The sequence below is a fragment of the Rattus norvegicus genome, chromosome 7 (genome assembly GCF_021556685.1).
Source record: "Rattus norvegicus strain SHRSP/BbbUtx chromosome 7, alternate assembly SHRSP_T2T, whole genome shotgun sequence".
Classification (NCBI taxonomy): Eukaryota; Metazoa; Chordata; class Mammalia; order Rodentia; family Muridae; genus Rattus; species Rattus norvegicus.
Genome location: NC_141540.1, coordinates 113,271,974 through 113,294,231, shown reverse-complemented (window position 1 = coordinate 113,294,231; position 22,258 = coordinate 113,271,974). Strand labels below are relative to the sequence as shown.

General features: G+C 41.5%; 1 protein-coding gene across 2 annotated transcripts in view; it reads left to right on the top strand.

Annotated features, from left to right (window-relative positions):
- Col22a1 (collagen type XXII alpha 1 chain) overlaps window positions 1-22,258 on the top strand; it is a 241,795-nt gene that overhangs the window by 201,001 nt on the left and 18,536 nt on the right. For both annotated transcript variants that reach the window (NM_001447163.1, XM_087557414.1), the window contains 5 exon segments: window positions 7,087-7,140; window positions 11,459-11,512; window positions 16,281-16,325; window positions 16,699-16,752; window positions 18,715-18,768. In NM_001447163.1, the coding sequence (NP_001434092.1) occupies window positions 7,087-7,140; window positions 11,459-11,512; window positions 16,281-16,325; window positions 16,699-16,752; window positions 18,715-18,768 (261 nt within the window).

Here is a 22,258-nt window from a genome sequence, read left to right as displayed (position 1 = left end):
GAACAAAACACCAATGGCTTATGCTCTAAGATCAAGAATCGACAAATGGGATCTCATAAAACTGCAAAGCTTCTGTAAGGCAAAGGACACTGTGGTTAGGACAAAACGGCAACCAACAGATTGGGAAAAGATCTTTACCAATCCTACAACAGATAGAGGCCTTATATTTAAAATATACAAAGAATTCAAGAAGTTAGACCACAGGGAGACAAATAACCTTATTAAAAAATGGGGTTCAGAGCTAAACAAAGAATTCACAGCTGAGGAATGCCGAATGGCTGAGAAACACCTAAAGAAATGTTCAACATCTTTAGTCATAAGGGAAATGCAAATCAAAACAACCCTGAGATTTCACCTCACACCAGTGAGAATGGCTAAGATCAAAAACTCAGGTGACAGCAAATGCTGGCGAGGATGTGGGGAAAGAGGAACACTCCTCCATTGTTGGTGGGATTGCAGACTGGTACAACCATTCTGGAAATCAGTCTGGAGGTTCCTCAGAAAATTGGACATTGAACTGCCTGAGGATCCAGCTATACCTCTCTTGGGCATATACCCAAAAGATGCCCCAACATATAAAAAAGACACGTGCTCCACTATGTTCATCGCAGCCTTATTTATAATAGCCAGAAGCTGGAAAGAACCCAGATGCCCTTCAACAGAGGAATGGATACAGAAAATGTGGTACATCTATACAATGGAATACTACTCAGCTATCAAAAACAATGACTTTATGAAATTCGTAGGCAAATGGTTGGAACTGGAAAATATCATCCTGAGTGAGGTAACCCAAGCACAGAAAAACACACATGGTATGCACTCATTGATAAGTGGCTATTAGCCCAAATGCTTGAATTACCCTAGATGCCTAGAACACATGAAACTCAAGACGGATGATCAAAATGTGAAAGCTTCACTCCTTCTTTAAAAGGGGAACAAGAATACCCTTGACAGGGAATAGAGAGGCAAAGATTAAAACAGAGACAGAAGGAACACCCATTCAGAGCCTGCCCCACATGTGGCCCATACATATACAGCCACCCAATTAGACAAGATGGATGAAGCAAAGAAGTGCAGTCAGACAAGAGCCAGATGTAGATCTCTCCTGAGAGACACAGCCAGAATACAGCAAATACAGAGGTGAATGCCAGCAGCAAACCACTGAACTGAGAACAGGACCCCCGTTGAAGGAATCAGAGAAAGAACTGGAAAGCTTGAAGGGGCTCGAGACCCCATATGTACAACAATGCCAAGCAACCAGAGCTTCCAGGGACTAAGCCACTACCTAAAGACTATACGTGGACTGACCCTGGACTCTGACCTTATAGGTAGCATTGAATATCCTAGTAAGATCACCAGTGTAAGGGGAAGCCCAGGGTCCTGCTAAGAATGAACCCCCAGTGAACGTGATTGTTGGGGGGTGGGTGGCAATGGGGGGAGGATGGGGAGGAGAACACCCATAAAGAAGAGGAGGGGGAGGGGTTAGGGGGATGTTGGCCCGTAAACCGGGGAAGGGAATAGCACTCGAAATGTAAATAAGAAATACTCAAGTTAATAAAAAAAATAGTTCTTATTTTCTCTGTGATATAGTTATAAAAATATATACATTACTACATGAATCCCTACATACACAGCATATAATTTTTTTATTTAAAAAACTGCTGTTATACATTCATAAAGTTAGCATAAAATATGTAATGGATACTACATTACCTGTGATATTTCTCTGTTGCCTCATAAAACATACAGTGGACAATTTCACATGAAAAGCAGTTCTCTGATTCCTTTAGGATGACACCCTGGAGTAGACTTTAATTGTTATATTATAATTATAGCCAAGGTTTTTGATACATGCTGTAAAATGATCTCATACAAATGGTTGTTCTCAACAAAATGATTAGTTACAAGAAACAACTACTTCTGGTATTTTTCTTTTCTCTTAAGACTCATTGTATACACACACACACACGCGCGCGCACGCGTTTATGTACACAGGGAAGCCAGATCACCTCAGATTCCTTGGAGCTGTAGCTACAAGTCTTTGTGAGCCACCCAACTTATTTTGGGTGATCAAAACCAAATTCAGAGTAGCAAGTGCTCTTAACTACTAAAGGGTTTCTATAGGGAAATTTTCAATATTGTCTTACTGACATGTTAAGGATCAAAGTAGAAGATAATTCTATTGGGTTTTGTTAGAATGTTTGATTTTTATAAAAACAGTTTGAGTTGTTGGTTTGCATTTCATAAACGGTCATTAAATGAATTTTGGCTGGAGATTAAGACAGAATTTACAACAGTTTCTGGAATAGCCCTAAGCATACTCCTGTCATTTTATACTATGTATTTATGTGAAGTGGTATTTTTAACAGTGCCAAATGTAAAATCAATATATCAATCAACTCTGTAAAATATCCTGCGTTACCAAATATTTGGCAAGATTTAACTTCCTATGTAAAAACAAATTCATCAACCTCATTAGAATGTAAATTTGCTTTTAATATAATAAATGATAAAAATTATATATACACAAATATACATATGTACACACACATATATACCCATACACACACACACAAACACACACACACACACACACACACACTGAGAAAAGTTTTAAATAAATTTCTTGGTGGTTTAAACTAGAAAAAAAAAATGGTTGTTCTCAGCTCTGCAATTTAATATACACCAAAGTAGGGCTGGGATCTCTATTTATAATAATTGTCTGTCTGGGAAGTCTTTTTCTCATGAGAATGAGCTCTTATGATTGACTGCCCACAGCATCCCACTTCTGTTCCTTTCTTCCAGCCACACTGATTTTCTTTTGACTCCTAGAACACATTATAGTCTCTCCTGCCACAAAAGATCCCCTCTAAGCCACAGGGATTTTGTGTTTGCACTTTTGTCTTCCCAGAACAACCTTTGGTTACCCGTCTTCACTGGTTGATGCTCTTCAAGTCTTGGGTTCTTGGAATGATTCCCAGGGTTTCATACATACTAAGCAAATTACCACTGAGTCACATCCTGATACCCTAATTCAGTTTGTCTTCTGGTTTCCTCCTCCTTGGATTTATCATGTATATATGTATATGTATGTAATCATAAATTGTGTGCATGTAATCATTTATGTGCACATGCCTCTATGTATCTGTTGTTATTATATTTATTGATTTTGATCAGACCTAGTATATTGAACATGATAGGCATTTACAGCCCCATGGTTGAAGCCTTTGCTCTTAACTCCAATCCTAGCCCAGGTATTCATTCTTGCTTCCTCAGCTATGTGAGTTCCTAGTCTCTTTTTTTGTTTTTGAATCTCCACTCTGGCTCTGGTCTTACTCCATTTATTGTCATTCAGTATCTATAGTTAGAAAGTTCCTATATATTAGATTGGGGAATGCAATATAGACAAATAGTTGGGAATTGTATTATATATGTTTTAGTTTCTATGATGAGGGCATCTGCTTGTGTTCAGTCATGGCGCCCCACAGAGAACTGCAAACATAGATGAATAGCTCTCTGAGATCCCTTCCTGCTCAACTGTCTACCAGGCATGGACACAGAAGGAGGAGGCCTCTCCTGGGCAACTGCCCTGAAACCATGTGCAACTATTCACATTGTAACCTGTTGATGTCCACAAATCTGAAGTAGCAGTGTGGAGCTTGTGTGAACTATAGTATTGGTGACTGGTGTGTCATGTAGTTCATGTGTCCATGAAGAGCGATTTGCTCCTATCAATGGTCAAGGCAAATAAAGAAAATATCCAGTTTGGGTTTTGTACCTATCCATTATAATTAATATAAAATAAAATGAGATAGAAGCTGGAAACCATAGATATAACCTTGCTGTCCAATCCTTTTCCTCTCTCTTCTCCTGTCTGACCTTTAACACTGAGGTCAAAGATCTTACTCCCCACACTGTCTCTACTTACTTACCCATCCCTCTCCCTCTTCCCTTTCAGTGTAACCCTAATCGTATTAATACCTTTCTAGAGCCAGTTACCACCATTATACCAAGACTCGGCTTGCACTGGATTCTTTCTGTGCAGAGCTGGGATCCACCCTTCCCTGTGGCTTTTGTATAAGGGGCATAGTAAGGTTTTGGGTTCTCTCCTAGCCCACATTACCCAGCCTTCCTTCCCCTTCGTATTATTCTTATTCATTTCTCTTAATTCTTTCCCCAGCAGCACCATAACTTCAACTACTTTTCTTTCTATCAAGGAAGATACCTCGTTCCTATAAGATACCTCCTTTACCTTCTACCTGGACAGTGGGAATCACTGGCTTCAGTGTGCATGGTGTTCATTATGGTTAGCTGTGCACATAGAACCTTTCATACATGAATGTATCCCATTCATTACTAAGCCATAATATCATACATCATGTACTTCGGAGACATGCCCATGACCTCCTCCAGCTATGAACTTGAACTAGACTTAAGACCAGATGCTGGGAGATAACTCTTAAGAGCCTTGGCTCTCCTTCTAGAGTACATAAGTTCAATTGCCAATGTCCACATCAAGAAGCTCACAAGCAACTGCAATTCTAGGGGATTCAATGCCTTCTTCTGACTTATGTGGGTATTCATACAGATATGGTCAATAGAAACACATATACACATTAATAAAAATAAAGTTAACAATGAAACCCAAAATTAATATCAGGTTTTGAAAGCCCTATCATAGAACAGGAGACACAGACATGAACATCTCTTGCTACTCTATCCCTCATTCAACTTCCCTAATATTGCCAAGTTAATACTTTCTCAACCTGGACTAAATGGTGGGACAAGGCAACTGAATGGCACACGAATGGTAGCAAGCTCCTGAACTGCATATTCAAAGTCCCAGTTCCACAGTACACTACAATTACATGAGAAGACAAATCAAAAAGGGAGACTCATATAGAACAATGTGTACTAAGTTATACACAGGACCATAGGGACTCAGAGATAGACAAGTCAAGCTGGACTAATGAGACTCACCGAGCTTCCTGAAAGAAGTAATGGGGGATTGGACAAGGTCAAATTGACGGGACTAACGAAGAAGGTATGACAGGTTGAAGCAGTTGTAGACAGATGTGACTGCATACATGTATTACTGATGGGCAAAATTAAACTCCTTCCACACTGTTACCTGCTGTGAGGGATGCAAGAACCAGAAAGCTCACTAACATCTGAGGACCAACACCAGAAAGTAAAACAATGAATATCCATTTATTGAGGTCCATCTCCTTACTTACTGAATCCATGGTATTTCATCAACTCTTTACACTGTAGGATGGACACAAGTGTATCCATATTTAATCAAAGAGAAGAAGCCATGGTTAGCACCTGCCCATCCAGCCATCTTCCAAAATGGGAAGCCCCATTTATATCTTAAATCACATAGAAGGCCACACCCTCTTTCACCAGAATGTTGTAAAGTCATTGCATTCAGAGATAAAAGGTCACACCAGATGTCCCCAGACATTGCCTTCTCCAACCTGGTGTTCTTTTTTATAACTTTTATCAAACTGACTGTACAGCTATCTGGACTCTCCTTCCCATGGCCTATGTGTTTATGGAAAAACAATTGTAGAATTTAACTTTTTAATCTTTAAGCCTTTAACTAAAATTTAATCACACCATTTCCCCTTCCCTTCTCTCTCTCCTACAGCTCTCCATACCATCCTAATACTCTTTTAAATTCATAATCTCTTTTTCTCTAATTAGTGTTGTTTCATACAGATAAGAATATGCACATGTATGTAAGCACATAAATATATAAACACAACATGCTGAGTGAATTTCGTGTTACCTGGCTTGTGTATAGATGATTTCAAAGCTGATCATTTGGAATTGATAGTCAGGGTCACCATCACTGGGGAAGACTAATTCTCTCTTCCAGCACTCCTAGTTACTTGTAGTTCTTGGTCTAGTAGGGATTCTTTGAGATTTCTTCCTTCCACATTAGTATGTCTGCTGGTGTCATGGGCTCTTGTTTAGGCTGTTGCAGTGTTGTCATATCATTGGTGAAGCTTCCTTGTCATTTCTAGAAGGTATAACTTTACAGTAGATTTCCTGATTCTCTGGACTTCCTGCTCTTTCTTCCACCTTCCCTGAGCTCTTAACCACAGAGGAGATGGATCCCTGAGTTCGTTTATTTGAAGTTCACACAGTAATGCTGGGAGCAGCATTCATGAAACGTAACAGGTACCAGTGAAGTAAGCGGTGGGACAGCAGGCCAGAGAGGGAAAACGTTCTTATCATTGTTTGCAGCATCTCCATGCCCAAGCACTACAGGCTAAGGACAGTAGTGGAGAAAGTAAGCACTTTCTATAGCAGCTGTGTGGCTGCTTCACTGGCTGGTGCTAGTGTTTTGCTGAGTATTGTAAATGGTTACTTCTGACCCTGCAGGGCACATTTATTGTTTCTTTTTAGGTTAAGAGGCACCAAGAGGCCAAGGTCCTATGCCTTGGAGGTGCAAATAGAATTTAAACCCTACTTGACTGAATTCTTTTTTTTTTCTCCCTTTAAGCTTTGCTGCTTTCTTTTGGATTTAGGTGGCCTGGAATTGCTCTCTCCTTTAACATATCTTTGCCATCATCTGAGACCCTGACTATGTACTTATCTATCAAATGAACATCAAGGTTAAAGTATCCTCATCTAGAGCTGAGATCAGCTGGGGTGGAGAGACTAGAGAGAGATTCATAGTTTGGCTTTATGAAGGGAAGTGTAAGTCACTGGAACTTCCTAAAATCCCAACCCTCTTTCCCCACACGTCATAATGCCTTAGGAACACTGATAAGTGTTTTGCTGTGTTATTTCTTTTTTCTTATATACACGCCCTTTCAACTTACTCATCGAAAAGGCCCACAGGGAGGACATAGTGGTGGCTGTTGCACATAAATAACGGAAATCATGATATAGTGGCAAAATGGTCTCTATCTCCAGACATCAAGTTCCAGGGGTCGGGGAGATACCCAAGTGCTGCTAATTGAACATGAGGCTGCCACTTCACAGAGAGCTGTACATGGGGTGCCTTTGTGTCCATCCTTCCTTTTCTGTAATCTTCCCTGACCTAATAAGCACTTTGAGTTTGTCTTTCAGGGTGAAGAAGGCAAACAGGGCAGAGACGGAAAGCCAGGTCCCCCTGGAGAACCGGTAAGGGCCTCTACACTTGCGCTCATGCCAAACCCATCCTTATCAGCTCTTTTGAAATCTTGAAGGGCTCCTATAATCCAGACACATAATCATGTCCTATGCACTACGTCCTTTTTTCTCATAGTTCTGTATCTTAGGTTGGTAGACTGACCAGGCAAAGTCACATAATGTTCTGGTGACAGTCCAGGAATTCCAAGTTCAGGTCTTCAACCTTCCACACTACTTTGCAGCCCATGTGGATATGGAAGGGATTTGGGGAGCAAGTGGGATACACTGGCTCCTGGTCATGAAAGCTGCCTCCCAGCTTCATGTTTTGCATCTGGCCTGCAAGTGTTACTTTTAGTTTTCTTTAGTAGCATTCTTTAGGAACTTCTAGTGAGATGGGAAGAAAAAGAAATTCTGAGTTGCCTTGGTGAGTTCATACGTGGATGATTTATCTATGATCTCAAAGTCCTTTCCTAGGGCTGGAGACATTTCTTACCTGGATTCAGGATTCTGTGATGATAATGGTGATGATGATGAGGAGGAGGAGAAGGAGGAAGAGGGAGGGGGAGGAGGGGAGAAGGAGGAGAACTCTGCAGTTTCTGGCTTTACTCTTGTCTTCACAAATCTAGAGCTGTAGTGCGGCTCAGTGGAGTGCTTTTCTATGATGCAGGGCCCCCAGTCCACTACAGCAAACAGAAACATTGCAACGCAAAACAAACAATACCCAAGAAAATCGCATGCTTTGTAAGGAAGATAAAGGGCTGCGGGAATAGGAAGAGAACTGGGTTCTGCTCACACCTCCCTGGTTACATAACAGGAGTGTGTCTACTACAACACTGGCAGCTCTAAGAAGAGTGAGGGATCCACTCGTGGAAGGATGATTTTACAAGAACGGAACAGTCAAGTGACTTTATACTCCATGGTGTTTTAGTTACTGTTTGCTTGAAAGGGTTTTTTTTTTATTTATTGCATTTGCTTGTTTATTTGTGTATGTGTGAGCAGTGCATAGACAAAGGTCAGAGGTGAGCTTGCAGAATTTGGTTTTCTTATATCATGTGGGTCCCAGAGATCTAACTTAGGTTGTCAGGCTTGGTAGCATCCACCTTTACCTGCCAATCATCTTGCTGGTCCCCTTTTCCTCTTTTAAATTAATTTAATAGTCAATTTAATTAATTATTAATTAATGTGTATACTCCTGCATTCACATTGTGTACTCTGACTGTGCAGTGCTACGAGGTTGGGCAGAAATTGGCATCATATCCCCATGAATTGAAGTTACGGGCAATTATGAGCTACGGGATGTAGGTGCTGGTAACAAAACTAATCTTTCAGAAGAACAGCAAGAGTTCTTAACAGCTAAGCCATTTCTCCATCCCTACCTTTTAATATTTTAAATCAATGTTTATATATTAAATATTGATAAAACTAAATTTAATATAAAATGAAATTACTTTATGCCCAGCAATAACAATAGCAACAAAGTGGCTCTGGATGCTGGAAGCTCCTTCTCATCAGCTGTGTGACCTTGAGTAAGTGGAATAGCCTCTCTCTGCTTCAGTCTCCTTCAGTTAGGTGGAGGGTAATATGCTAACTTGCTAGTGAGAAGTCATGGGTCAAATGAGGAGAAGAACGGGACGGCACTCCAGGTTTATTTAACTCTTAATTGTTTTAGTGAGGTTCTCTTTGCAACTGCTCTGCTTTCATTCCTGGTGAGGTCAGGATGGTGGAGCCTTTACAGCCACTAAGTGGGATTATATAAAAGGTTTTCTTCTAGTGAGGTTCATGGTCTGTTTAATTTGCTTGGCTATAAACTATTATGACTCATTCCAAATCTCACACGGCTTGCCCCAAGCACCTTCTTCATCACTTTATACCGTTTGTCAGTTGCAGCAGCCCAAGTTTACTGCTGAGGGGAAGAAAAAGAACCTTTCCAGGAGCACAAAGTGGGATGCTCTATGGAGCCGCTCAAGGAGGCAGATGACAGAGGGTGGAGGGACTGGGAGGGGTGCACCAGGGATAGAGAGGTGTTCTTGGGAATACCTGGGGCCAGGAACAGCCAGACCATCATTGCATTTTCCAATTAAAGCTCAGTAAAGCCTGGGGTTACAGATGTTCTTGTCCCAAGATGAGGAAACTGGAGATGCACAGAGGCTAATAGTGCTCTTCCAAGGTCTTCCAGCTGGGGAATGAAATCTCTGGGGAATTGTATCTCTGAGGCTGACCTAGAGCTCAGTGTTCAGAGCTCAGAGCTATGATCCACCTTTGGGCTGAATGAGCATTGTCCCTGCAGCACAGGGTCACTAATTTTTGCTCCATTGGTTTGATCAGTGCCTGCTCCAGGGACTGTCATTGTGATACAAGACCAGCCCTAGTCTGGGCAAGCAAGGATCCCATAGGAGATAGCCGGTTCTCGTGGAGCAGGTCATGCCCAGTGATTCCACAAAGGTAGTGGGACTCTGAGATCCTGAGCTATGCATCCTTGAGCCTCTCTTCTGACTTGCTATGGAATTTCACTGGAGAGTTATCTGATATTTTATTCCACTGATATATGTTAGGAGGAAGTTGGCATAAATAGGTAGAGTCTGGGATCCCCTGAGATCTTGATGCAAAGACTCTGATGCCAGGAAGGAATCCTACCCATTGAAGCCCCTAGAGAGTGAGGAAACAAATGGATCATGCATGGGGAGGGAAGGTCATAAAAGACAGACTGGTGAGTGGTACCGTCCAGAGACAGCTGATATTCATCTCTCCTGAGAAACTGCAAGGAGCACACTGAACATACCTGTATCTTCCAAAGCAACAGGGGTGCCCTATGCCCAAGGCTGGGGTATGAAGATAGAGAATAGGCGTTGGTGGTACATGGCTCTTCTCTACTTTGATCCATTTTCCTAAAGGGCTATACATGGAGAAAGAGACAGATGGACAGATGAGAGATCAGACAGAGGTTGATAATAGCCCAATGGATAGATGAACATTTCAATGTATAAATTAAAAAGATAGACATTTTGAATTGCTTGTTGTTTAATGTTTTAATAAGATATAGTTGAGTATCCCTTGTTTAGGAAGAAGTAGTTTCAGTTATCATATCAATTGCAAGCCTCACTCTATGTGTCCTTGAAAAGATGACCTAACCTCTCTGTGCCCCATGTTGTTTTCCTAAGCATCTTGCATTGGTTCCGAGTGGGGATTCATCATGATTCCAAACATCTTAGTTGTGTCTATGCAGGGATAACCCTCATTTGATATTGGCTCTTTGTCTGTTAGTAACTGGGCTAATACTGTTGATCACCTTGATTATGGGGCCAGGCCAAGCTGTACAAAGGTGGACCATCTGAAAGTTGAAACTTCAGGGACAGTTGCAGGGAGGTAATGGCAACAATACCACATGGTTAGAATTGGATGAGCTAGGGCAGAAAGTAACAAGGAAACATAACTATCCAGACAGCATTTGATCCCTGGCCTTTGTCTGAAATTTCTCTCTAAATCTAAGAATGCCCTTGCTCTTCTCTTCAAACAGGATCCCCATGGAAGTCCTCAAATTTTATTTTGTATAAAAATGAGGTACAAGGTGTTTAGGAAGGGCCATAGTCTCAGGCTACAGTGAAAAAAGATTCAGAACTGGTCCTGCTGCCCATCCAATGGTCCTCTTTCACCTCTTCCTCTGCATCCTCTCCCCAACCTTCGAGCCTTTTCTGGACCTCGGCTGCCTTTTTTTCATGGCTTGCTTCTGTCTGGAGTAATGCCAAACTGGGCAATAATTTCATGTAGTGAGTGTGTCCTTGTATTCCTTTGTATCTGAGTACATGGGGTGTGGAAAGGGCTGCATGAATCAGATCACAGGCCTCTGTGAGTGGTGCCACTGGGGTCCCGAGCAGAGCCCCTGCCTGGGTGTCAGGAAGCTGAGGTATTCTTTAGCTTTGTCCTTAGAAGCCTGGTAAAATAAAATGGCTTTGATCTTCAATGTGGCCACTGGAAAAGTGTAATGATTCATGGCCACTTTGAAGTGCTTTTATGAGTCAAGTCATTAATAACTAAGATGGTTTTATAGTTTCTCATCAGGCAAGAGCACTCTGACAGTGAGTGGGGCCCTGTGAATGATTCATCGAGGAATAGGGTTTGAGCTATCATCGCCACAGAAAAATTAGGAATACATCAGGCCTGAATATGCTGTGGAGACTGAACTAGAGGGAATAGATTAGAAATGCTAGGGTCAGGGCTGATTGCCTACTTGACCAGAGGCCCGTGGAAATGGTGTAGTATGAAAGGCAGGCACCAAATATCTGAAGATCCTGAAGATGGAAGCCTGACTCTTTTCTTCTTTTCCTCAATTCAGGGCAAAACAGGAGAACCAGGCCTTCCAGGAGCAGAGGGAGTCAGAGGTCCACCGGTAAGTGCAGGTCCTATGCTGTCCCTAGGAAAGTATGCAAGGATTCTGAGTTACAGAAGTCTGTCTCCCAACATTCTGCTGCTTGTATAACCAATTCTGCTTTTTCTGTAGTCAAGCTTTTATTCCCAGATTTAAGCCATCTCATGCCAGTTTGATTTTTAGCTTTCTTCATTATTTCTTTATTCCAACTTCTGTGTTCTCTACCTTGAATAATTTAAGGAAAAACAAAGGTGTTTTGTTTATTTTGGGTTTTATTTGGTGTTTGTTTTGGGATTTATTTGTCTGTCTGCCTTTCTTTCTTTCTTTCTTTCTTTCTTTCTTTCTTTCTTTCTTTCTTTCTTTCTTTCTTTCTTAATTAGACAGGGTTTCATGTAATCCAGGCTGATCTTGAACTCAGTGTGTCAATGAAGATGACCTTCAACTTCTGGTCTTGTTTCTGTCTTCTGTTTGCTGATTGCTGAGACTACAGGTCTATACCACCATGCTGTGTTTTGTAGTGATGGGGATGAGGCACCAGGGCTCTGTCCATGCTAGGCAAGCACTTTCTCATCTGCAGTTCATCCCTGGCCTCTTCCTCTAGTGCCCTAACTATCCTTTGTCCAGTTGTGTAAGTCCATTCTAACTGCCAGTGATAGTGATGGCGATAACAGGAAGAAGGATTTGTGCAAGGATGATCCTAAGTCGTTTCTGATTCTATAGCAGAACATTTACTCTATTATTAGATTTAGTTTTCCTTGAATGAACTGCAAACTTTCTACATGCCTTTTTGTTTTATATTAAAAAATAGATTTTTATACAATAAATCCTGATCATGTTTTCCCCTCACTCAGTTCCACCCAGGTCCTCTCTACCTTTTTACCCACCCAAATCCATTCCCTCTTTCCCTCTTTTATTAGAAAAGAAATAAGCCACTATAAACTCCCCCAAAACAAACCAGAGTAGGACAAAATGAATGGGAAAAATGCCAAAGAAAAAAGCTTAAGAAACACATAAAGATGCAGAGATACACATCTGCTCACATAGAAATCCCATAAAAACACAAAATCAGAAACTCTAATATATAAGTAAAAGACCTACAAGATAAAATAAATGCCCAGAAAACACTATAAGGAAAAACAAATCCCTCCAAAAGTCATTGATTTTATTTCATGTTAGCCATCTACTGCTGGACATGGCCACCCTAAAATGTGGTTATATACACAGCGACTCCATTGGAGATAACTTGTTTTTCCTTTGCAAGAGGTTGTCAGAGATAGTTTCTGTAATAGAGATGGGAACTGTGACTACTTCCTCTCTCAGTGCTGGGATCCTTATCTTGCTTCGGTAGTGCTAGCCATAAGGTTGCTGCCACAGTCACAAATGTGTATAGATAGCCGTGCTTCCCTGGTGTCTTCTGTCCCCTCTGGCTCTTACAATCTTTCCTACTCCCCATCTTCAAAGTTCTCTGAGCCCAGAGGAGAGGGATTAGATGGGCATTAGAATTAGAATGGGACTAGATCCCATTTAGAACTGAATGTTTCAAGGTCTATAACTTTCTGTGAGTATCTGTATTTGTTTCCGTCACTGTAGGAGGAAGCTTCTGTAACTGTGGCTGAGCAAGATGCTGATGTAAGAGCATAGGAGAATGCCATAAAGAGTCATTTTATTGCTGTGTTCCTTTAGCGAAAGAGTAGCATTTGGTTTTCCCCTATGTCCGTGACCTATTTATTCTCAGGTTTTTGGTCATCTGAGCAGTGTCAGGCATGGATCATTCTCATGGAGTGGACTTTAATTCCAATCAGATAGTGGTTGGTTACTCCCACAACTTTTCTGCCACTATTGCACCACCAGCATATCATGAAAACACCATTTTAGATCAAAGGTTTTGTAACTAGGTTGATCTTTACCTTTCTCGTCTGGTAGTGCGCACGGCACAATCCAGTACCATGAACATTATTCCGCAGAGATGGAGGCTTTAGGTAAGGACCAGCTTGTCTTCTCTGTGTTCAACAAGTTGTGTAGGTCTGTGGTGTATGCCTCTTCAGTAATAGGGCCTTACCATCAGTTTGTGGACAGAAAGGAATAGCCTTGGGAGTTTGAGGGTTTCTACAGAGCACCTTTGACCAACAACTCAATTAGGTGTAACCAATTCCTGATACAGCAGATATTATTCAGTGGTGATAGATATCTAGTTGGAGCATTGTCTCCTCCAGTATTCAGTGATTCCATTTATATTCTTTCATATATGCATATATTCCAAGAAGGACCTACTATAATATGTTTCAGTATGACCCCTCAAAATGGCCCTCAGTTTTAGTAGTCTCTTCGTATATATCCTTCATTACCCCATTCCTCCTTTTCTCCCACTCTCCTTTCAATACTGCCATTCTAGTACCCCTACCCCACCCTATCATTTTATAACTATGTATTCTGTTTTCTCTTATTCAGGAGATCCTTCCCTCTCTTGAGTCCATTTACTTCACATCTAACCTCTATGGTTATATGAAGTGCAGCTCTATTTAAATCTTTGTCTAGTTATAGCACTAAACACAGACACTTTTCTATAGTAATAAAGTGTTTTAATATTTTAATTTTTAAGTGCTTTACCTCTTCATGTTGCTGAAACTTCGTATGATTCCTTAATTGTTTAAAAAATGTGATGATGTTTAATGAAAATCCTGAAACCCAATTATCCATCAAGAAGTGGCAGATCACAACACTGCCTCTGTTTCCTTCGTGCTATTTTTCTTTTGAAAAAAAAATCAATAAGTCATCTGGCTACTATTCATTAAGGAAGAAATAAAACATGAAAATCAATGTTCATTTTCCCCCAATCTCCCTGCTTCTCCTATGTGCAGCAGGAGGAACCCAGTCATGGGGATGATTGTTCTGGCCCACAGAGACTAAATCCACACATCTGTGACTGGTTGTTTTTCCTAAAACATACTTTACGTTGATAGTTCCATTAAGTCCTTTCATAAGGCATTTTAAATATGGCAAATGGTTGCTTACTGTGACACACAGTCTCTTCTTTTATAACTAAGTGATTCTGGCGAATAACACTCCAGTTTTATCAGGTGGCTCCTGGCTTAAAGGAATCAGTGGGGCTCCTTGTCAGCTGGAAAGACCCATTTGCTGGGATTTCTTAGGAATTAGATCCACTTCAGCACCAGGAATTTCAATGAATGAGTGATGTTTAGGGACCTAAGCTAGTAAATAAGACCATTTCCCTGGTTCGCTTCACTGAGCCAGAGCAGAGCTTTGAAGGATGACATGAGTTAGGAGAGATATACCTATGTCCTTCCTTTGTGATTTCTTGATCAAATGGGACCTCTGTTTCCTATGTAATGGAAATAACAGTAGCTGTCACAGCTGGACAACAGCTGTGAATACTAGCAAAGGGAAGGGTGCCTATGAACTCTCAGTCAAATGCCTGGCAGTATAGGACTCCCTAGTTGGGGCTTTTGTCCCGAGTTTATGGGATGAGAGGAAGTTAGAATTCCTTCTTTGGTGCCAGCTGGTCTTGAGATTAAGTTATTTAAAGAAGATTTTAGAACCTTGCTGAGTTCCAAATAGTTGGAGATATTTGCTTTATTCATTCCAGATAGTGACTCTACAGAAATGGGTCTCAGCCTCATGCTCATATGTAGAAACTCAATCCTAGTAAAGAGACATGAAGCACCCCAGTCCCAAGACTGCGGAAGAGAACAGAGCCCATGATTTACACTCCCAGCCCATGAAGCGTCAGATTCAGAGCACAGAGGGTATCCGAAGATGGGAAGAGAGAGGTAGGCAGGATAATAATGTTTGTTATTTTTAGCTATAGTAAAGGCTCCAGTGGCAAATACCCTTTCTGGGGTGGCATAGAGTGGTTGAAACTGAATCTAAGTCTTACATGACTCCATATCCCTTTTCTCTTCCTTCCTCCTTTTCCTTTGCTCACCAATGGCTACTATGTTCTAACAGTTCACTGTCATTTCTGAACAGATTGTCATTGGACCCCATTTATGAATCCAGATTTAGATGAAATTCTCACACATTTGGATTGAGGCTTCCCGTCGACTGGTCCTACTGGGTCCTAGAGGGACCACATCCTGCCACCTCATTCTACTGACTCATACTCTAGAGGACAGGAGACTGAATATTCTAATCAGTCATAGTGGCAGGAGATGCACAAGCTGCCATTCTCATCTGTGACCTTTATATACTGAAGGACGGAGTTCTCCTTGGTCTGGCCTTGTGTCTAGGTCTTTCTCCTCCCTAGTTGTTGTGTCTCTATTTGCTGTCATCATCAGATGAGATCCGAATGGAGACTTGGGGATGAACACAGGTGGTAATGAGATTTGATTCCATGGGTTCCCTGTCATCCTTGTGTTGAGAATTGTCTTGGAGAAGTGTCCTTTATCAGATGGATCTATATGTAAACCATGGCACCTCTTCACTATTGGAGTGATATTCAGGACTGAGCTTAGGTTTCATTGTAAAATGGGGAAAAGAAGACCCATGTTTCAGGACCTCAAAACCATAAAATGAACACTTTTAATGATTATATCATCATGCAAAGTGCCACCCAATATAGACCTTCGTTATTCCTTGCTTCTTGATGCTCCCTCTTGCTTTTCTTCTACTCATTCTTGATCCCCCTAAACTGTCAACAAGAGAGAGGCACTAGGATGAGCCAAACTTGAAGATGGGACGAAGCAGGACATTTTCGTGACCCTCTGCCTTTTTGTTCCCTCCAACTGTTGTTTGATAGAGTAATTTCATAACTTCATCATATTTTTTCCAGGGCTTCAAGGGACATACAGGTGATCCTGGCCCACCTGGTCTGAGGGTAAGTAGGTGACACTCACAAATTAGAGGATTCGATGTTTTGTTTCACCTGCTACTTACTATTCAGAAAAAAACAAAAGATATGCTAGCATAGTTTTACCATGGGTTTACACATGTTCATCTGCCCCATCAGACAGTCTCATCTGCCCCATCACCTTGTATTCTTCTTACCTTCCCTGTTGGGGAGGCACTTGTAGCTCCACATACTCTCCTGGGATCCAGAGTTCTGTTGCAGAGGCTGGCACACCCCATAGTGGGCACTTCTGTCTTCAAAACTTTGTCTCTGTCCCCCTCATACACTTTCAGATGCTTTGTGTTTGAGGTTGCCTATAGCTCAACCAGCCCTGTCTCTAACAGCAGTTTCTTATTCCTAGGGAGAACCCGGCCCAACAGGCCCCCCTGGAAGGGAAGGATCACCAGGAAAAGATGTAAGTTGGGATGCATGTGCCTGTACTGACTGAGAGAACATGGGAGGGAATACCCAGGAACCTTACCACAGGTGGCAGTTCTGTGAAGGATGTAGAATGTCACATAATTGTTTTTCATTGAAACATGAGCTTCTTCTGTCCCTCGGGTCAACCTGTATCCCACAGCTGATGGAGGCTTTTCTGGATTCATCTGATTTGTCTAGTGTCCAGTGATGGTCCAGTTGGATTTACCTTACATGATTTTCATTTCAGGCATTTCAGGTTTTCTCCCAAATTGTTTCTCCATTTCTTGATCGTTTTGGTTCTCACAGTAGTTATTAATCCCTTAAACTCTCCACCATCATTGATATCAAGACTTGCCATTACTAACATTGTGGTTACCACCATTATCAACACCTTTGCATCACACCCTCCATCATTACTACTATTACTATGACTAAACCATCACCATCATCACTGCTGCCATTACTAAGCCATCACTAATTAAAGCATTTCTTCTTCTTCTTCTTCTTCTTCTTCTTCTTCTTCTTCTTCTTCTTCTTCTTCTTCTTCTTCTTCTTCTTCTTCTTCTTCTTCTTCTTCTTCTCCTTCTCCTTCTCCTTCTCCTCCTTCTCCTTCTCCTTCTCCTCCTCCTCTTCCTCCTCCTCCTCCTCCTCCTCCTCCTCCTCCTTTTCTTCTTCTTCATCGTGACCACCACCAGCAGTAGCAGTGGTAGCAGTTGCTGCTCCTGTTGCTGTTTGAGCTGTATCTCAAATTAGACAGCTTGGAGGTCTCTCACTTTTATTTGGTCTTGAAATTGTGACAGACAAGGTAGAGGTTTTCTCTGGAAGACACAAATGAGAGTACTGTGATCTAGAGACTTAGAGTAGAGGGAGTCATCCTGGAGCTAATATTTGTAGCTCACCCTCTGTGCCCACTCCCCACGACTTGACTACCTGTTTCACATGGCTTTTTGCAAGGTGACCTGGTATTTGGGTTTATAAATTGTTCTTCTAGAAAGGGTAGGCTTGTCAGATTCATGAAGACAGGGTTCTGAGGTCCCAAATGGTCTCCTTCTAGACCTTTACATCTTTGAAGACTTATGGAAACCTACATAGCAAATAGACTCCTCTTGTTTCTCCTGTTCCTACCTTATTGGTTGTTTAGAGGATCTGATTTGAAGCGTCTAGAAGAAACGACATGGCAAAGTCAGTTTAGTTCCCATGTTCTCTCCTAGCTGTTTGTCCTGGCTAGTTTTATGTCAACTTGATACATGCTAGAATCATCCAAGAGGAGGGAACCTCAGCTGAGAAAATGCCTTCATAAGATTTGGCTCTAGGCAAGTTTGTGGGGCATTTTCTTAATTAGTGATTGATGTGGTAGGGCTCAGTCTATTGTGGGTGGTGCCAAGCCTGGGCTGATGGTTCTGGGTTCTATAAGAAAGTGGGCTGGAATAAGCTATGAAGAGCAAGCTAGTAAGCATCAATCCTTCATGGCCTATACATCAGAGTTCTTGCCCTGATTGCCTTTGTTGATGGACTCTGATAAGAGTAAGAGAAACTCTTTCTGCCCTAGCTAAAACATGGTTATAAAACCAATCTAGTAGGTGTATGGGTTGGTGGTGATGTTGGGTGGAAGGCTTCATTCTGTGGTGAACCTGGCAGGGATGGTTTCAGGTTATTATCCAGTAAATCCATCATTTTGACTTCTTTTGTTTTGAGACGTGACCCCCTTAAACTACCAGGGAAACAGGTGAACTATGCCTGAGCCAGTAAATAAACACACGCATTTACAAATGTGAGCTGGAGAGCATCTCCTCACTGGATAAAGCAAATTTATGCAATTCTGAAGTCCTTGGCATTCAAAAGGAAGTGTCTGAACACACCACTGAATTCCTGGGTCTGTTGGTGAAGTCTGATCCAAACTGGACCTCTGTCATCTTCCTATGTAGTTCTGTGGTTTTATGACCTCTTTCTGTTTCAGGGTGACACTGGACCTGCTGGACCACAGGGTCCCAGAGGAACAAGGGGACCACCGGTGAGTTTTGTTTTGAGATTACCTTGCTGCACAGTTCATCCCAACTGTTACCATAGTGATGTTTGCTTATTTCACCATGTGTGCATACCTGCATCATTTAAAAATGATGCTCTGTGACCTAGAGGATGCTAAACAGTCACTGCCCTCTGTCCCAAGTGCCTTCCTATATGTACTTCAGGCCATCCCACTGACAGTCTACCCACAAGGACTTCAGGAGCTGTCATGCTTCTAGTTTGGGGCCATTGTACAGATTTATACACATACACATGGGTTTCCTAGAAGTACAACAACTGATAGCTTCTATACAGAAAGATTTCCTCCTTGTTTCCAGAGGCCAGAGGAAGGACATTAAGATACCAGTCAGGAGGGATAGTGTCCCTACATCTCCAGCTTCTTAACATTGGCTAACTATAATAACATTCTTTGGCTAAGCTTCTGTCTTAATGGAATGTTCCTCCTATGTGTATATCGTGTGTGTGTGTGTGTGTGTGTGTGTGTGTGTGTGTGTGTGTGTGTCCCAATTTCCCCTTTCATAAGGCATTAGTCCTGATGAATTGATCCTATTGAATTAAGGTCCAACCTATTATACTATAAACTCAAATAGCTTATTACATTTCTGATGATCCTATTAACAAAGTAAAATTCTACGGGCTTAGACATTAGCATTTCAACATGTGAATTTAACTCAAAATAATTCACAGGTTGGTAAATATTTGTGGGTTTATGTAGTCCCATTCGTACACCTAGGCAAATCCATGAAGTATGAGCAAAGCTAGAAAGGAGGTATTTGGATACCCAGCGCTATGATAAGAGAAAAGCATTGGAAACCCATGAAAGAAAGCTGTGTATGTAACTTAGCATACTAAGAACAATAAATTGCTTTTCATAAGTAGGTGTGCACTCTAAAATGGAGATGGATAGTGTATTGTTTCATCTCCAGAACAGTGATTTACTATCACTGTCGTGGATCATTTTAGCTTGTAACACTTTTACACCTGTTGCTGTAATTTGATTGCCCCAGTGCTACTGCTGATATGCTATGCTGGGACAATGGGATGTTATGATGTCATTCAGAATCATAAACCTTTCAGCTCTGCTGCATTTTCCCTAGGACCACTGTTAAACACATGGTCTGCCAGTGTTGTGTGTGCATCAACTCTGTTAATGTATGATTATATTTACAGATTGACTTCATTCATGTTGTGGTGACTGTAGATGTTTACATAGTCCCAAACCTTCATTTTGCTCTCTTTAAAATCTATAATCACACAGGAATGGGGAAAACTCACATGATTACTACCTCACAGCCATGGACTTCAAAGAAATATGGAAGAGATACATAGATATCATCTAGTTTGCTCTCAAGACTTCTGAGTTATGAAACTATATTATGAATTTGTCAAGGCAAAGACAAGAAATGAGGGCTCAAAGATACTTATAGTTTACCCAAGGTCACACATCTAGTCAGAAATTGAGCTAGCTTTTGGACTCAAGCAGTCTGGAACAGCAGTCTGAAGTTTAAGACGCTACCTTAAATGCCTATGAACTAGATTGTCTTGCAGAAGGAAGGAGCTTGAAACAGGTATTTAGAGATCAAAAGCTTGGGAAGATGAATACAGCTTTCATTCATGAGCAGCCTAGTACCTAGGGGTGCTTTTTGTTGGCAAATGATAGATAGATAGATAGATAGATAGATAGATAGATAGATAGATAGACAGACAGACAACAGATAGATAGATGTAGATATTTAGGAATAGGTAGATAGAATATGTTTCTGTGACTCCGGAATGACCCTAGTCCCAGCACCAAAAGACCAATTTCACAGGGACAGGTTGACACCAAAACTAGTGTTGGCACCATGTGCTAATGTCTGGTAGCCTTCCTCCTTCTGCAGAAGCGGGGGGGGGTTGACAGGGGAAAGCAGGAGAGATATCATTTCCATAGGGATGAGCTAAAGTACATATTTTTGGAGAGACACAGATGGGTTTGTGGGTGGAAGGAGTATTGGGAGGGGCAGCACGCAGCACTCACTAGAAGGTCTGAGTATTCCTGTCAGTCAGAAATAATGCTCACAGGGCCATTTCTGCATTCACTAGCTGATATTACAGATAGAACTTGGACTTTCTCTGTGCCTCTATTTTTTTTTAATGAAATAAGGTTATATATGTTATGTGGTTTCCGGGTGCATCTGGTGAGATGAGGTACTTGAATACCCATAGTCTTATGGGCACATTTTAGGGAAAAGACAGAGGCTGTGTTTCTGGTTACTGACCTACAGGCCTACGCCTTGACAAAGACAATGCAGTATGGGATGGGCTCAGTACTAAGCTCAGAACTCAGTTTTTTGTTTTTTTGTTTTTTGTTTTTTGTTTTTTTTGTTGTTGTTTGTTTGTTTCACTTCTTTTGGGTGCGTGGTTTAACACTTCTGTGCCTCGGTTTCTCTACATGTAAAATAGTGATGACAACTGCATTTGGGATGAGAAGTGAAGGATGTATAGGGGAATTGATATGTAGTGTTAGAGGTACCTGACCAGGGTCAGCTGAAGGGTGTTGACTATAGCAGGTTTTGAGGATGTTGGCACCTTTCATGAGTATTCAACTCAGTTAATAAACATCATGCAAACCTTACATTTCCAGGATTAATACTAAATGGATCTCTGTGATGGTTTCGGTCTTTTTATTAAGCAGAATCATTCACTAGATTCTGGGGATATAAGAGCCACAAGTCACAGACTCATGGCAGGGATATGAGCTAAGCACAGAGAGAGAGAGAGAGAGAGAGAGAGAGAGAGAGAGAGAGAGAGAGAGAGAGAGAGAGAGAGAGAGAGAGAGAGAGAGAACCATGGGAATTCTGGTGGGCAGAAGGTGCTGAGCATTGGGTATGCAGTTTAGGAAATAAGGGATTTATTTGTAGTTGAAGCAGGGTAGGTAGAATTCTCCAGTTTTCTTACAATGGATGTGTGTGTGTGTGTGTGCGTGTGTGTGTGTGTGTGTGTGTGTGTGTGTGTGTGTGTGATGTTTGATAAATGGCATCATATAGCCGAGGCAGACTCACTTTGTCAGCTGAGCCTGATGTTTGAATTCCTGATCCCCCTGCTATTTCCCTCAGGATGGCTGAGATTACAGGTGAGCACCATTGTGTAAAATCTTATTGAGAAGCATTTGCCAAAATTATAAATATGCACACAATGGTCATCAAGTTAGAGAATATTCGATTCAAGGCAATTTGTCGTAGAACCTATGGTAATGGATCCTTTCAGTTTTTAACTGCATGACAGTATAAGTCAGTGTTAACCCTGGCCTCCTGTAATTTTGTACCATCATGTATTCAATGGGACTGTGGCAATGCTCTAAAGCAGGGGTGTGCAATGAGAAAAGCATGCAAACCTGCTTCCTCATGCTCGCCTTATGATGCACGCAGCTATTCCAGAGTTGGGTCATGCTTTATGCTTGCATTTTTCATAGACTAGTCTATGAGTTGAAGAATGAA